The sequence below is a fragment of the Carlito syrichta genome, unplaced genomic scaffold (assembly GCF_000164805.1).
Source record: "Carlito syrichta isolate Samal-C Ts95f unplaced genomic scaffold, Tarsius_syrichta-2.0.1 Scaffold309186, whole genome shotgun sequence".
Taxonomy (NCBI): domain Eukaryota; kingdom Metazoa; phylum Chordata; class Mammalia; order Primates; family Tarsiidae; genus Carlito; species Carlito syrichta.
Genome location: NW_007253282.1, coordinates 750,272 through 765,467, shown reverse-complemented (window position 1 = coordinate 765,467; position 15,196 = coordinate 750,272). Strand labels below are relative to the sequence as shown.

General features: G+C 40.4%; 1 protein-coding gene across 2 annotated transcripts in view; it reads left to right on the top strand.

Annotated features, from left to right (window-relative positions):
- Positions 1-264: 264 nt before the first annotated feature.
- ARMC1 (armadillo repeat containing 1) overlaps positions 265-15,196 on the top strand; it is a 35,552-nt gene continuing 20,620 nt past the window's right edge. For both annotated transcript variants that reach the window (XM_021717027.1, XM_008066883.1), the window contains exons 1-3: positions 265-483; positions 7,121-7,341; positions 10,860-10,951. In XM_021717027.1, the coding sequence (XP_021572702.1) occupies positions 7,275-7,341; positions 10,860-10,951 (159 nt within the window). In that variant the 5' untranslated portion in view covers positions 265-483; positions 7,121-7,274. The remainder of the gene's footprint in view (positions 484-7,120; positions 7,342-10,859; positions 10,952-15,196) is intronic.

Below are 15,196 nucleotides of genomic sequence, written 5' to 3'. Positions count from 1 at the left end.
AGTCCTTCCCGCGCCGGAACTCTGGGAAATGTAGTTGGGAAGGGGCGAGGGTTTCTCGGGCGGAATCCAATTCCCTTAGTTAGTGCTTGGTGGACGGGGACTCGTTAGGGCCAATCTAGTGTTCCAGGGTCCTCATTGGATCCGTGCATTGACCACTTAATGTGTTTCCCTAGCTCGCCAATGAGCGCTTTAGTCTAAGAATACCTTCCGTGATTGGATATTTTGTCTTGGCGTGGGACCCACTATCAGCCAATGGAAGAGCAGAACCGGCGGAGGTGACAGGTCACTGGGGGAGAGCCTGCAGGGCCGTTCCTCGCCAGCGCCTTAGCTCTTTGGCTTCTTGAGTCAGTCCGGTTGTTTGCCATCGCCGAGGCCCGGGCTGCGAACAGAGGAGCCTTCTCCGCGCTGCCAAGGTCCCTCTACCTCATCCATACGTGTGCCCTGATGGTGCGGCAGGCTCTGGACTCCTAAAGCTCTGGAGCGGTATGTAGGGTCCACGGGCATCAGACAAAAAGCAATGGAATCGGGAAGGCCGCGGCAAGCGGCCCCTGCACCGAGGCGGCGAATCTGCCTGGGAGATGGCGCCCTGCCTGCCTTCTTGTCAGGACCCAGCGCGTCCGCATCTTAGAACGCTCCCACTCCCCGGCGTCCTGTGAACATGTCAGCTTTGTTCGCTTGCTCTTCGTCCCCTTCATGTCCGACCTTTCCTAAGCGTGGCATCATTAACGGGGGTCATCTCCCCTCTTGCTCTCCCCCCGCCCCCCCGTGCATTCTTTGGTAACTTCGTATTACTTTTGTGCACCTGCGTGTCTCCTAAGGACGTCGTTGTGTTTGGCTTAACTCCAGAGAGACCAGTGTTCACATCTTTGTGATTTTGGGGTTTTTAACTGCCCTTGAGGGCGTTCGTGCTACCAACTCCTTTCGTGTATCTTAGTCTTCTGAAGTGTCAGGGCGGTGCAGATACCGCCAACACCTTGGCGGGACAGAAATTGCCGGCGTTCTGTTTTACCATCTCGCGCATTATTGCCTTTGAGTCTCGTAACCGCTCAGGAATGTTATGTTAGAAAACAGGTTCCGAGGAGTCAACGAACTTCTCAAAGTTACAGTTAACTCTGTTTTAGGAAAGGAAAAACCAGGTTCGATCTCAGTGCCTATTTTATTTAAAGGTCGCTTAACTGAATAAGGATTCAGATTATACGTGAGATTATACTCTCTGCAGCTCAGAATGCGAGAGCTAGTTTTTGGAGTTGAATGGTGAATCTTGACTGAAAGTATTTCTGTTCTTAGAACCAGAGAAGTCCTTCCAGTGCCTAATCTGCCTAATTATAGGTGTCTCACGTGTATCATCTGTTTGCTTCTCAAAGTGTGACAAGCAACACAGCCTCACCTGGAAGCTTGTTGGAAATGCAGTGTCTCAGGCCCCATCCTCATGTACTTAATCCGAATTTGCTTTTTACAAGATCCCTTAGGTGACCAGAGTATTCATTAAAAGTTGAGATGCATTCATTGTCTTAAATGATTTTTTTTTTGTTCCTGTCTTGTGTGCTAATAAGACTGAGGCATAGGCCAGGCCCAGTGGCTCACACCTGTACTCCAGCAATTTGGGAGGCCAAGGCAGGAGGATTGCTTCAGCCCAAGAGTTCAAGTCCAGCTAGAATAACATAGCGAGACCTCATCTCTATGAAAATATCAAAAAATTAACTGGGCATCGTGGTACATGTCTATAGTCCCAGCTACTTAGGAGGCTGAAGTGGAAGGATCATCTGAGCCCAGGAAGTCAAGATTATGGTGAGCCTGGGTAACAGTGAGACTCCGATTTAAAAAAAAAAAAAAAAAAAAAGACTGGAACACGGACTAGGGTAGTTTTTTAAAATGATTCATCACTTGTTAGTGAGGCTGTGATTTTTTAAAAAAATGTTGGTAATTTTCGCTCAGCAACCAAAAATCTTAAAGTAGACAAGAATATTTAAATAGTAATTAAAAACTATGTATCTTGTATGACATTAGGTGCTGGTCTTAAAAATAAAAAGCAAGGCGGGTGCGTTGGCTCACATCTATAATCCCAGCACGCTGGGAGGCAGAGACAAGAGAATTGCCTGAGTCCAAGGGTTCGAGACCAGCTTGGGCAACTTGGTGAGAACTTGTTTCTACAATTAAAAAAAAATTAGCCAGACGTAGTGGCACATGTTTGTAGTTCCGGCTACTTGGAATACTGAGGCGGAAGGATCACCTGAGCCCGGCAGGTTGAGGCTGTGATGGCCATGAGCATGTCACTGCACTCCAGCCTGGGCAACAGAGTGAGACTCATACTAAAAAAAAAAAAGTAAGAAGCAGACTGAGATAAAAGAAGTGTTAAATACTGCTGACAGTTAATTGACAATAATAACTACGTTTTCAAAAACCTTTTGTTTACCCACACACAATCTGTGCACAGACTAATTCCCCGCTGTAATTTTCCTCCACAATTTTTGTTCTATTGATCAATAGTTTCTAATCAGTTTCTTTGGAAGAAATGGGTAGATTTGCTATTGCCAGTGGCTTTTCCAGTTTATTAATTTGGTGACCTGGCAGTGAAACTGAAAATTAGTCCCAAATTCACAGTCTCATGTTGCTTAGTAATTAAAGTCTCTTGTAGAGTTTTAGTGCTTAGCATTTTATTCAAGGTAGGAGAAGAAAGTTTGTTTTACAATTCAAGTATAGCTCATTGGTGCTCTAAAATTGCTTAGATCCATGTATTTAAGATTATTTAAAAATTATTTTGAGGCCTGCCAAGTTAAGAATAGAGAAAGAAGGATAGACTGAATCTTGAAATAATCGTTTTAAAAGATTTTTCCACCCAGTGAAGGCAGACTTTTTTTTTTTTTTCAAATTTAAGAAACAGGGTCTCACTAAGTTGTTCAGGGTGGAGTGCAGTGGCTATTCCCAGGCACTATCATAGCTCACTGCAGCCTCAAACTCCCGTGCTCAGGTGATTCTCCTGCTCCAGCCTCCTGAGAGACTGGGACTACAGGTGCATGCCATCTGGCCCAGCAAAGGCAGACATTTTTATCAAACAGCTTGAGTGCTTGTGTGAAATTGATAGAATTAACACAAAAGCACAGTATTATCTAATACATCAACTGGGGTTAAAGTAGTAACTTCAGCTTATCTGTTTTCATGTTCTTTTCTTTCTTTTTCTTTTTTTTTTTGAGTTGGAGTCTCACTTTGTCACTCAGGCTGGAGTGCAGTGGCACAATCATAGCTCACCAGAGCCTTGACCTTTTGTCTCAGTCTCCTGAGTAGCTAGTACTACAGGTATATACCACCACACCCAACTAATTTTTCTGAATTTTTTTTTTTTTTGCAAAGACAAGTTCTCACTGTGTTGCCCAAGTGGGTCTTAAACTTCTGGGCTCAAGTGTTCCTCCTGCCTTGGCCTCTCAAAGTGCTGGGATTACAGGTGTGAGCCACTGGGCCTGGCTGTTTCCATTTTCTTAACTGTACTATAGGTATCTTTTGCAAAATCTTGTTTGTGAACTCAGCAATCTATAGAAATATTGATCATTTAACAGAATTCTGGCAATTCAGTTAGAAATAGATGTCAGGGTAACTTGATATAAAAAATATTACAATAAGAGAAGAAAATGAATCTTAACAGTGAGGAATTCTCTCTGGGAGTGTTTTTGTTTTTGTTTTGAGTTGGAATCTCACTCTTTGTCCTCCAGGCTGGAGTACAGTGACACACTCATGACCACGGCAGCCTCAATCTGCTGGGCTTAGGCAATCCTTCTGCCTCAGCCTTCCAAGTTCCTGGAACTACAGTCAAACACCATCAAGCCCAGCAAGTTTACAGCGGTGTGTGTGTGTGTGTGTGTGTGTGTGTGTGTGTGTGTGTGTGTGTGTGTGTGATTTATTGTAGAGACAAGGACCCACCAAGTTGCCGAGCTGGTCTCGAACCCCTTGGCTCAGGCAGTCCTCTTGCCTTGGCCTCCCAAAGTGCTGGGATTACAGGCTGAGCCACCACGCCCAGCCTCTCTGGGAACTTTGCATAATATCCTTTTAATTTGGAGAACATGTTACAGCTTCTATCAGCTTTTCTTGCCTTCACTTAAATGCCTTCGGAAATGCAGTGCTTGACCACAGCTTCTGCCTCTCTTAATAAATACAGTCAACCCTTGGCATCCTCGGATTCAACCTACCACGGATCGAAAATACTGGATAATATTTTCAGAAGGTGAAACCTCTGGGTACTGAGGCCCAACTGTATTAGTTTAAGATCTTTGATGCCTCCTGGTAATCCTGATCCTTTCCTATGCAGATCCTGATTTGAGCCCACTCCTTATCTGTGCTCTTTGTAGGCTAGAAGTCTTAGCTATTTTGACTTTTGTTCACCTCAAAGGAACAGGAAAGCTGTACAACTTTTTCAGGATTATTCCTACTCGATACTTACCTAATGATTCCTTAGAAGAGAATGGAATGCTCCATTTCTAAGACTAGCATGTATACAAAAGGCCATCACTCAGAGCATTTGGTTCCTTTTATTCTGTGATTTATTTTTTTAAATTTTATTGTAAATTAACAATTATAAACATGGTATACAAAGTGGTGTTATAATTCATTACCATAATGTGGAATAATTAAATCAAGCTAATTAACATATCTGTCACCTGAAATACTTATTTTTCTTGGTGAGAACATTTAAAATTTATCCTGGTAGCAATTTTGAAATGTACAATACACTATTTCTGTTCACCATCTTGTGCAATAATTCTTAAAAAAAAACACCCCCACTTATTATTCCTGTGGTCTAAGAGTTTGTGTCCTTTGACCATCTCCCCATTTTGCCTATCCCCCCAACTTCTTAACCACCAGTCTTTCTGATTCTATGAGTTCGATCCCACATTTAAGCGACAACATATGATATTTGCCATAGTTGATTTCACTTAGCATAATGTTTTCCACTTCCATCCATGTTATCACAAACTACAGCATTTTCTTCTTTTTAAAGGCATCTCTGACAAACTGATTTCAAATCTTTTGGGTAAATACCCAGAAGTGGGATTGCTAGATAGAGTATTTGGTGCTTTAACTGTGACTTGACTCTTGGGCCTTTGAGCAATAATTGATTCTTCAGGTTCCATATTGGATAGGATTTGTGCTGGTGACAGCACAGAAAACTTATGGGGAAATTGGTTTGTAAACAGGAAAATTCAGGAGGATGCTAATAGAGGCACCTAAGAGGCAACAAGCCCTCCAATCCCTTAGTTGTGTTTTTGTGTATTCAGTCTGTTGCTTTTTTTTCAATTCTGACTTTTAAAACGATTTAGAAATAATTTTTTTGTAGAGATAAGGTCTTACTACATTGCCCAGGCTGGTTGAACTCCTGGACTCAAGCTATCCTTCTGCTCAACCTCCCAAAGTGTTAGAATTGCATGTGTGCGCCACCGAGCCCGGCCTGTCCTGACTTTTTAATAATTGCAGTAGTATCTTTAATGTTTTCATCTTCAAAAAATTACTTGTCAAGTACTACCCTATTAAGGTCCTCTTTTCTCTGAGTTTTTTATTTTGTATTCGCTTGCAGATTTAAAATATTTATTAATTTATTGTATTTTATCTGGAATATGATTTTTTTTTTTTTTTGCCAAGTGTTATGAGTTAAAGATCCGTAGTGGTTTTAAATTGGTTAAGAAATGATTCCAAAGCCATGTATTGAATGATGATTTCTGACACCATGCAACGTAGCTACCATTTATTGAGCATTCACTATGTACTAGATACTGTATTGCCTTTTTGTGTGTGTAATTTTATCTGGTCAATAAGCTCTTGGTAGCTGCTGTAATTAAGTTCATTTTACCAATGAAACTGAGATAGAGTTTAAGAGATTTTCCTAAAATCACCAAGTTACCCAGCGATGGAGCCTGTGTCTAATTTGGTTGGTCCTTCTTTCTTATATTGAATGCATGTCTTTATCCCTCCCCTTTCTCCAATTAATATACTACTTATAAGTTTGTATATTTCAATACGTGGTACAGCCAGTTCTGCTTTGTTATCTTTTTCCTTCAAGATAACTTTGCCTTTCTGGACTACAGACCCTTCACAGTTGACATTGTTATTGAAATTAGCATAAACTCATTAATTTATGAAAGGTATTTACATTTTTATATTTCAAATAAAGAATATACTATAAATTGAAGTTATTCTTTTTAACTTGCTGCATATAAAAAAGTTATTCCTTGCTGTTTGTAGGCTTTTGTATGTCTGCATGTTGCATTTTCTAAAATAAGATACCCTCTTTTATGGAAAAAGATATGCTCTAACTTTAAAAGGAAAGTATGGAAAGTGGAAAGACTACTGATGAGTTTAGAAAATAGTAAATGAGATTTTGGCCCAGTTTTATACCAACAAGCTTTTGTGACCTGGGGCAAATTATTGAACTTTTCTGTGACTGTTTGCTTATTTGGCAAATGAATTACTTCAGATTTTGTTTCATTCTTCCTGTTCTTGATCTTCTGTTAGGGCAGTAGAGAACGACATACTCAGATGGACTGATGTGCTTAGGTTCAGTCCAGATTCACTGATTTTTTTCAAACTCTGCTGTCCTGAGGCACAGGAAAATACCTCTTTTGGCTTCTTTGTTTACAGCTGCCTTTGACTCCCTTCTTTCTCCAAGGGCATTTTATCTTTGTTCACTCAGTATGCTGGGTTTTTGTTCATCGAATAAGAACACAAGCTGTCAGCTAGCCACTTTTCCCTGAGATACTTGTTTTGGGTCTAGAAATGTTCTAGAGGGGAAAAATAAGTACTGGCAGTGTTACAGTTTGAGAATATAATGAAGGTTACAAGCTTGAACTGTAAAGATCTTGTTTATTGTGACTTTAGTGTTAAAATATGTATTGCTAAAAAGGAATTTATTGGAATATTGAGGGTGACATATGTTCTTTAAACATTGTGCACACATACATTTTTTCAGTCATCTTATGTTCATTTTACTTTTCTCCAACTGTAAAGTTGCCAGTACTTAAGTTTTTGTGTGAGTTAGAGTCATCTGTTTCTTTCTAAAGGTGTTATAATCCTGGTTATTTAACAAGTGCCATAATATACCTCAGCAGCCTAGGACTAATTTTGCAAACCTTTTCTACAGAATTTAAGAAGATTTTATTCATGTTCATGGCATAGAAGATGAATTCTTCCTCCTCTACCATGAATGAAGAACCTGATGCTCTATCGGTAGTTAACCAGTTACGCGATCTAGCAGCAGATCCATTAAACAGAAGAGCCATCGTCCAGGATCAGGGATGTCTGCCTGGCCTTATTTTATTTATGGACCATCCCAATCCCTCTGTTGTCCACTCGGCTTTGCTTGTAAGTTCCCTGTAGTAATTTCAGTCTCAGTGTTTTATTTTTGTGATTAAGGGGGATTTGACAAGACATTAGATAACATGGTAAGAAAAATGAAAGAGACTATAGGGAGAGCAATTAATAGTCTGTATTTCTGCATGTATAAACATATATATGTGTGTGTGTAGTCCTTTTACACAAATGGTAGCATGGAACATTGTTTTTATCCTTTAATATAAATGGTAGCATACTACATGCATGGAATGTTCTGCAGCTTCCTCTTTTTATTTAAGAATTCTTGAAGGTTATATTATTAGTACAGGTAGACATTCAAAAAAAGACCCTTTTTTTTCCTTCTTTGAGTTGGAATCTCACTCTGTTGCCCAGGCTGGAGTGCAATGGCTCATTCACAGCCACTGCAGCCTTGACCTGCTGGGCTTAGGTGATCCTTCTGCCTCAGCCTTCAAGTAGCTAGAACTACAGGCATGTGCTACCATGCCCAGCTTATTTTTTGATTTATTGTAGAGATGAGGTCTTACCAAGTTGCCCAGGCTGGTCTTGAACCCCCGGGCTCAGGCAATCCTCTCTCCTCGGTCTCAAAGTGCTGGGATTACAGGCTGAGCCACTGTGCCCAACTGTTTTGTTTTTAACAAACAAAACTATTCAGTGGTTTTTAGTATATTCACAGAGTTGTGCAACCATCACCACAACCAATTTTAGAACAATTTTATCACCTCAAAAAGAAATCCGGTACTTTTTACCTATTGCTCCCCAGTCCCCCACTCCCTATCCCTAAGCAACCACTAATCTACTTTGTCTGTATTTGCCTGTTCTGGAAAATTGCCTATTATTTTGCATGTAAATAGAATAATATACTCTGTGGTCTTTTGTGACTCGTTTCTTTCACCAAATGTAATATTTTCAAGATTTATCCCTACTGTAGCATATATTAGAGCTTCATTCCTCTTCATGACTGAACAATATTCCATTGTATGGACATGCCACAGTCTATCTACCTATTCATTAGTTGTTGGATGTGGCACTTATTTTAATATGAGATGAGAGAAAAAGATAAGAAAGAAAAATATACAGGATCATAGCTAGTAATTCACAAGGAAATGTCATGTTATGGGAAATATGAGGGCTAGAGAAACATGTTGAAGAACAGCACAAGACAATCAGATAAATCCAGAATGTGACAATTTCAGTAGAACAGATAACCTGGTTCCTTGAACAACAAGTGGCATTAAAAAGAAAAGCAGTTGGGGTAGAGGAGAGGGATATCCATAACTGTTATAGATTTCTTTTCTTCTGGTTATGGTTTATATTTTCCTGCTTTTTATGCCTGGTGAATTTTGTTTTGTGTTGTTTTTAGAGACAGGTTCTTGCTTTGTCACCCAGGCTGAAGTGCAGTGGTGCAATCTTGTCTCATTGCAGCCTTCATCTTATGAACTAAAGTGATCCTTCTACCTCCAGCCTGTCAAGTGTGCACCACCATGCCCAGCTAATTTTTTTTTTTTTTTTGTAATGAAAGGGTCTTGCTGTGTTACCCAGGCTGAAGTACAGCAGCATGCTCACAGCTTCTGCAGCCTCGACCTGCTGGGCTCAGGAGATCCTTTTGCCTCATCCTTCCAGGTTGCTGGAACTCTAGGCGCCTGCTACCATGCCCAGCTAATTTTTTAATTTACTGTAAAGATGAGGTCTCACCAAGTTGCCCAGGCTGATCTTTGAACCCCTGGGCTCAGACAAACCTCTCACCTCTGCCTCCCAGAGTTCTTGAATTACATGTGTGAGTGGCCATGCCTGGCCAAGTGATCTTCTTTTGAGGATTCTCCTGATACCTCATTTATGGTGAGGTTTTATACCTCTGGCTGGTAGTATCGCAAACTATTGGCAACCCATTGTGAACTTCAGGAATTGTTTTTCCTACTTTCTGGAGGTTTTATTCTCTAGCCCTGTGGCCTTTTATACCTGGTTTGTATAGATTAATATTCAGCCAAAGATTCTTAGGCACCCCTCTGCAGGTCTCTAGAACTTTCTTGCTTTGTAGATCCCGCCTCTCTGTTACTCTGCTATGCAAATTGTAGCTGCCCCAACCTCCAAATCTGTTCTCTGCCTTCCAAACTCAGCAAAACCACTGGGCCCATTTGGGTTTCCTTTCTCTATGCTGCAAAGCAGTAAACTGGGGCAGTTATAGGGCCCACCTCATCATTTCTCTTTTCTCAGGGATTACAGGCCTTTTGTTCAGTGTCTGAAAACGGGCATTTTACACACTTTGTCCACGTTGTTAGTTTTTTATAGAAGGAGATACAACTCCCATAACAGTTAATTCTTTATGGGCTGAAGTAGAAGTCATAGTAGGAGTAGTTGCAGGAAAGGTAGAGGTTTTTAGTTAGAGGCTGTTGAATTTCTGATTTCATAGATGGCACACTCTTTTTTTTTTGAGTCAGAGTCTCACCCTCTCACCCAGGCTGGAGTGCAGTGGCATACTCGCGGCCATTGCAGCCTCGACCTGTTGGGCTCAGTCTTCCACCTCAGCCTTCCAAGTAGTAACTACAGGTACATGTCACCATGCCCAGCTAATTTTTTTTGATTTATTGTAGAGATGAGGTCTCACCAAGTTGCTCAGACTGGTCTCGAACCTATGGGCTCAGGTAATCCTCTCATCTCGGCCTCCCAAAGTGCTGGGATTATAGGCACGAGCCACCATGCTGAGCCAATGGCACACTTTCAGTAGTGACCAGGCACTTTGGAAATGGAAGATAAAAAACCAGTGGAAGTAAAAAGGTCAGTGTACTGAGATGGCAGAGTTTCAGATAGTGTAGTCCACAGAGGTTGTTCCCTAAGAATCAAGTACCAAAGTCTTCAGTAAATGGTGAGTGAGCAGCAAGTTGGAGCTGACAGTAGTAGTCTGATGTAAAGAGGGAACAGTTTAATTAGCTCCCTAAAGAAGGAGCATGAGAAATGCTTGCACAAAAATGTATTTTAAACATTAAGAGAAAAACACCCTAGAAAATTAGCTTAACTCACAAAATAGAAAATCTGTATTAAGTTAATCTTTTGTTTTTCAGTTAAAAAAACACACATCTTAATGGTAAACTGTAGTAAAACTGAAGTCAATTCATTCCATAAAGGTGGTTGTATGCTTTGCATTCCTTAGCAATTTATTTTAATTAATGTGTAAAAAAGTACCTAGGGAAATGATGGCTATTGGGACTACTCCCTGAAATTAATAAGTGGGATAGGGTTTCTTTCCAAGACACAGAGTAGTGAAAATAAAACTGGAACAACCAAATTTTGACCTTGCAGATAAGTTAGGAACCTTCATTTCAAAGATCAGATTCAGCTACTACAGCTCACAAGATCATTTCTTAGGGAATGGTTCTGATTATCACATTTAAAGGTAAGTTTCTAAACACTTCATAACCATTTGATTCTAAAAACAAAAAAAAACTATTTTTGTCTTATTCCTCTTGCAGTAAGTTAGTTGTTTTAATTTTGAATAGTCTGGACAGTGAATTAATCTGTTATTTCTGCTGTAGGCTCTTCGATACTTGGCAGAATGCCGTGCGAACAGAGAAAAGATGAAGGGAGAACTGGGTATGATGTTGAGCTTGCAAAATGTTGTACAGAAGTAAGTACAAAAGATATTGTCTCCTACTGCAGTAGAACAATGGGTCTTGATTATTAAGATAAAATTTAACTGAAATCTTTTTTTTTCCTTGAGTCGAAGTATCATTCTGTCACCCAGGCTGGAGTGCAGTGACATGATTGTGACTCACCGTAGCCTTGATCTCCTGGGCTCAAGTAATCCTCCTGCCTCAACCTCCCAAGTAACTGGGACTACAGGCGTGTACCACCACGCCTCAATAATTTTTAAATTTTTTGTAGAAATGAGGTCTCACTATGTTGCCTAGGCTGGTCTCGAATTCCTGAGTTTAAGCAGTCCTTCCTCTTCAGCCTCTCAAAGTGCTAGGATTACAGGTGTAAGCCACCACACCCAGCCTTGAAGTTTTAATTCTAAATAAAGGCATCCTTTCATTTGTTATATGTCCAAATATATTTTCATAATTAATCTTTTGATCATTGTTAAACATTGCTGTTAGGAATAGTCCTTATTTAAAATGTTGACAAATACTGTACAGATGCTTACAAATAATTTTTTTTTTTTTTTGAGTTGTAGTCTCACTCTGTCACCCAGGATGGAGTGCAGTAGCACAATCACAGCTTACTGCAGCCTCGATCTCCTGGGCTCAGGCAGTCCTTCCACCTCAGCCTCCCTTGGAGCTGGGACTACAGGTGCGTGCCACCACACCTGGCTAATTTTTTTTTTTTTTTTTGTAGAGACAAGTTCTCACCATGTTGCCTAGACTGGTCTTGAATTCCTGGGCTCAAGCAGTCCTTCCATCAGCCTCCCAAAATGCTGGGATTACAGGTGTGAGCCACCATGCTTGGCCAGATGAATAATATTTTTTGAAAGAGAAAATTCTACACTGTATAAAGTTTTATAAAGTAATGTAAGCTGATTTACTTGTAGAGCAACACAAGTCACTACACATGTTTGACAGTATGCAGTATTATGGAATGGTACACAGTTATTTTGTTATTGTATCCTGCTTTTACTCAGAAGAACCTTCATCAGGATCATGGCAGTTCAAGGACTTCGATGAGATTTTTATAACTCAAGACTTAGGGCAGTTTAATTTGGTTTTAAACAAATGGGTGTTTTTTTTAATTGTACCCTTCATTTTACTAAGATTTTTTGTATCCATTTTCTCATTTTGTTATTTACAACTTTTTGAGATAGGCTTGACAGATACTAACTTTGTTTTATGGTCGAGGATAATATAGAGAGGCCAAGTTACTTACCTGAAGTTCTTCAACTGTATTTCCTCTGGGACTGCTTGGTTTTGCTTCTTAAGTCTTGCTGATTTCCTTGTACAAGTCTACAACTTGAAAGTTAGATGTTTTGAGATTTTTACTGTATCTGCAAGCAAAATAGACTATATTTTTTGAAATAATTATTTTAGTTTACTTTGTGTGAACAATGTGGTGATTGTTGCTCACTCTTCTTTTTTTTTTTTTGAGTCAGATTCTCACTCTACTGCCCATGCTGGAGTGCAGTAGCACTCTCAGGGTTATTGCAGCCTCAACCTGCTGGGCTTAGGTGATCCTTCCACCTCAGCCTTCCAGGCAGCTGAAATTATAGGCGCGTGCCACCACACCCAGCTAAGTTTTTGATTTATTGTAGAGATAAGGTCTTGCCAAGTTGCCCAGGCTGGTCTTGAACCCCCTGGACTCAGGCATTGCTTTCACCTCGGCCCCTCCCAAAGTGCTGGGATTACAGACGTGAGCCACCGTGCCTGGCTTGCTCACTCTTTTGATGGTAAAACAAATGTATGCTCATCGAATACTCCACTATAATTTGGTCCTATAGCCCTCTTAAAAGTGGAGATAATGGTGTAATAATTTTTATATACATTTTGCAGCTCATTTGGCTGCTGGAGATCCCAGATTTGCAGCTTGCCTTGCAAGCTTTTTTAAATTTTAATTTTTTTATTAAAAAAAATTTTTTTGAGTCAAAGTCTTACTCTTCACCCAGGCTGGAGTACATTGTCAACATCAGGTCTTACTACAGAGTTGATTTCCTGGGCTCTGGCGATCCTTCTGCCTCAGCCTCTTGCCTCAGCCTCCTAAGTAGCTGGGGTTACAGGCACGTGCCAGCACACCCAGCTAATTTTTTGAGCCTTTCAACCCTTTTATTTTTTTATTTTTAATTTTTGAGTCAGAGTCTCACCCTGTCGCCCAGGCTTGAGTGCAGTGGCACGCTCACGGCCACTGCAGCCTCGACCTGCTGGGCTCAAGTGATTCTTCCACCTCAGCCTTCCAAGCAACTGGAACTACAGGCATGCACCACCATGCCCAGCTACTTTTTTTTTATTGTAGAGATGAGGTCTCGCCAAGTTTCCCAGGCTGGTCTCCTTTCAAGCTTTTTAAAAATCACTTCTGTTTACCCAAAATAGCCAATCTTAGAAGTTTATCAGTGTTTAGACATGCACTGTTTAATGATTTAGGTCAACAATGGACCACATATATGACAGTGGTCACATAAGGTTATGATATGGTATTTTTACTGCACCTTTTCTATGTTTAGATGCACATATACTTACCATTGTATTACCATTGCCTACACTGTGCAGTATAGTAACAGGCTGTACAGGTTGGCAGCCCAGGAGCAGTGCTATAGCCTAGGTGTGTAGTAGGCTATACGATCTAGGTTTGTGTAATTACACTCTCTGGTGTTTACACAACAGTGTCTCGCTACGCATTTCTCAGAATGTATCCCTTTCATTAAGTGACACAAGTCTGTGTTTGTTATCTTAGTGTAACTATCAGAAGGTTAATAAAACTATGTGTTTTGGCTTGTAAATATCAAGACTATGAAGTGTTAGAATTGAATTTTAGTTCAGCATGTTTAATATTGTACTGGGAGCTACGTTATGGCTCAGACATGATTTTCCTTTTTTAAGAAAATTGATTACCTTGGTATTTTTACAGGGTGAACATCCCTAATCAAAAATCCAAAATGCTCCAAAATCTGAAACTTGTATTTATTTATTTTTAACGCTGGAGTCTCACTCTATTGCCCAGGCTGGAGTACTGTGTCACACTTATGGCTACTGCAGCCTCGACCTGCTATGTTCAGCGATCCTTCTGCCTCAGCCTTCCAGGTGGCTGGAAGTACAGGCATGCGCCACCACGCCCGGCCAGTTTTTTTGATTTATTGTAGAGATGAAGTCTTGTCTTGTTGCCCAGGCTAGTCTTGAACCCATAGGTTCAGACAATTCTCTCGCCTTGGCCTCCCAAAGTGCTGAAATTATAGGTATGAGCCACCATGCCCAGCCCCAGAATCTAAAACTTTTTGATCACTGACATGATGCTCAAAGGAAATGTTTATTGGAGCATTTTGGATTTTGGATTTTTTGATTAGAGATATTCAAATTGGGCTTGGGGTTCAGCCTGTAATTCCAGCACTTTGGGAGGCCGAGGTGAGTGAATTGCCTGAGCCTGTGGGTTCGAGACCCCGCCAGGCAACTTGGCGAGACCTCTTCTCTACATTAGATAAAAAATTAGCTGTGTGTGGTAGTGCGTGCCTGTAGTTCCAGCTACTTGGAAGGCTGAGGTGGAAGGATTGCTGGAGCCCAGCAGATCGAGGCTGCGGTGGCCGGGAGTGTGCCACTGCACTCCAGACTGGGTGATGGAGTGAAACTCCAACTCAAAAACAAAAAAAAAAGTATGTTTCTGCAGATATCCCAACATTCAAAAAAAAGTCCGAGCCCCAAAACGCTTCTGGTTTCAAGCATTTTGGATAAGGGCTGGTATTATAATTCATCTTTTTTGTTTCTTGTGGTTACCTCTATTAAAATTTTTAAAAATCAAATTGAAATGTTTTTATCCTTATATGGAGGAGGATGAGTTTTATGTCTGTATAACTCATGCAACACTATAAACATCTGTTTTGTAGACATTATCTTGCATTTTGATATCTGTGTTACCAGATACAGATGACTGATTTATCAGTATTCTAAGTTAACTAGCTTAAGAATGAATTGGCATCTCATTATTATGTAAGTCATAGCACAGGAGATCTATATTATATACTATAATGTTTTCTTCGATGTGGCTACTCCATGTCAGCCAGCCAGTTAGGATGGGGTTAGAAGCAAACTTTCAAATCAACATCTTTTTGTTTAGGAGTACTGATTTAGGGGATGATTTAGTTGTGCTATATGGAATCATGCAACTAAGGAAGTGCTAGAAGGATAGTTTAAACTCCAGAAAGAACTAGAGAACAAAGAAAATCTGGTATGAAGTTTAA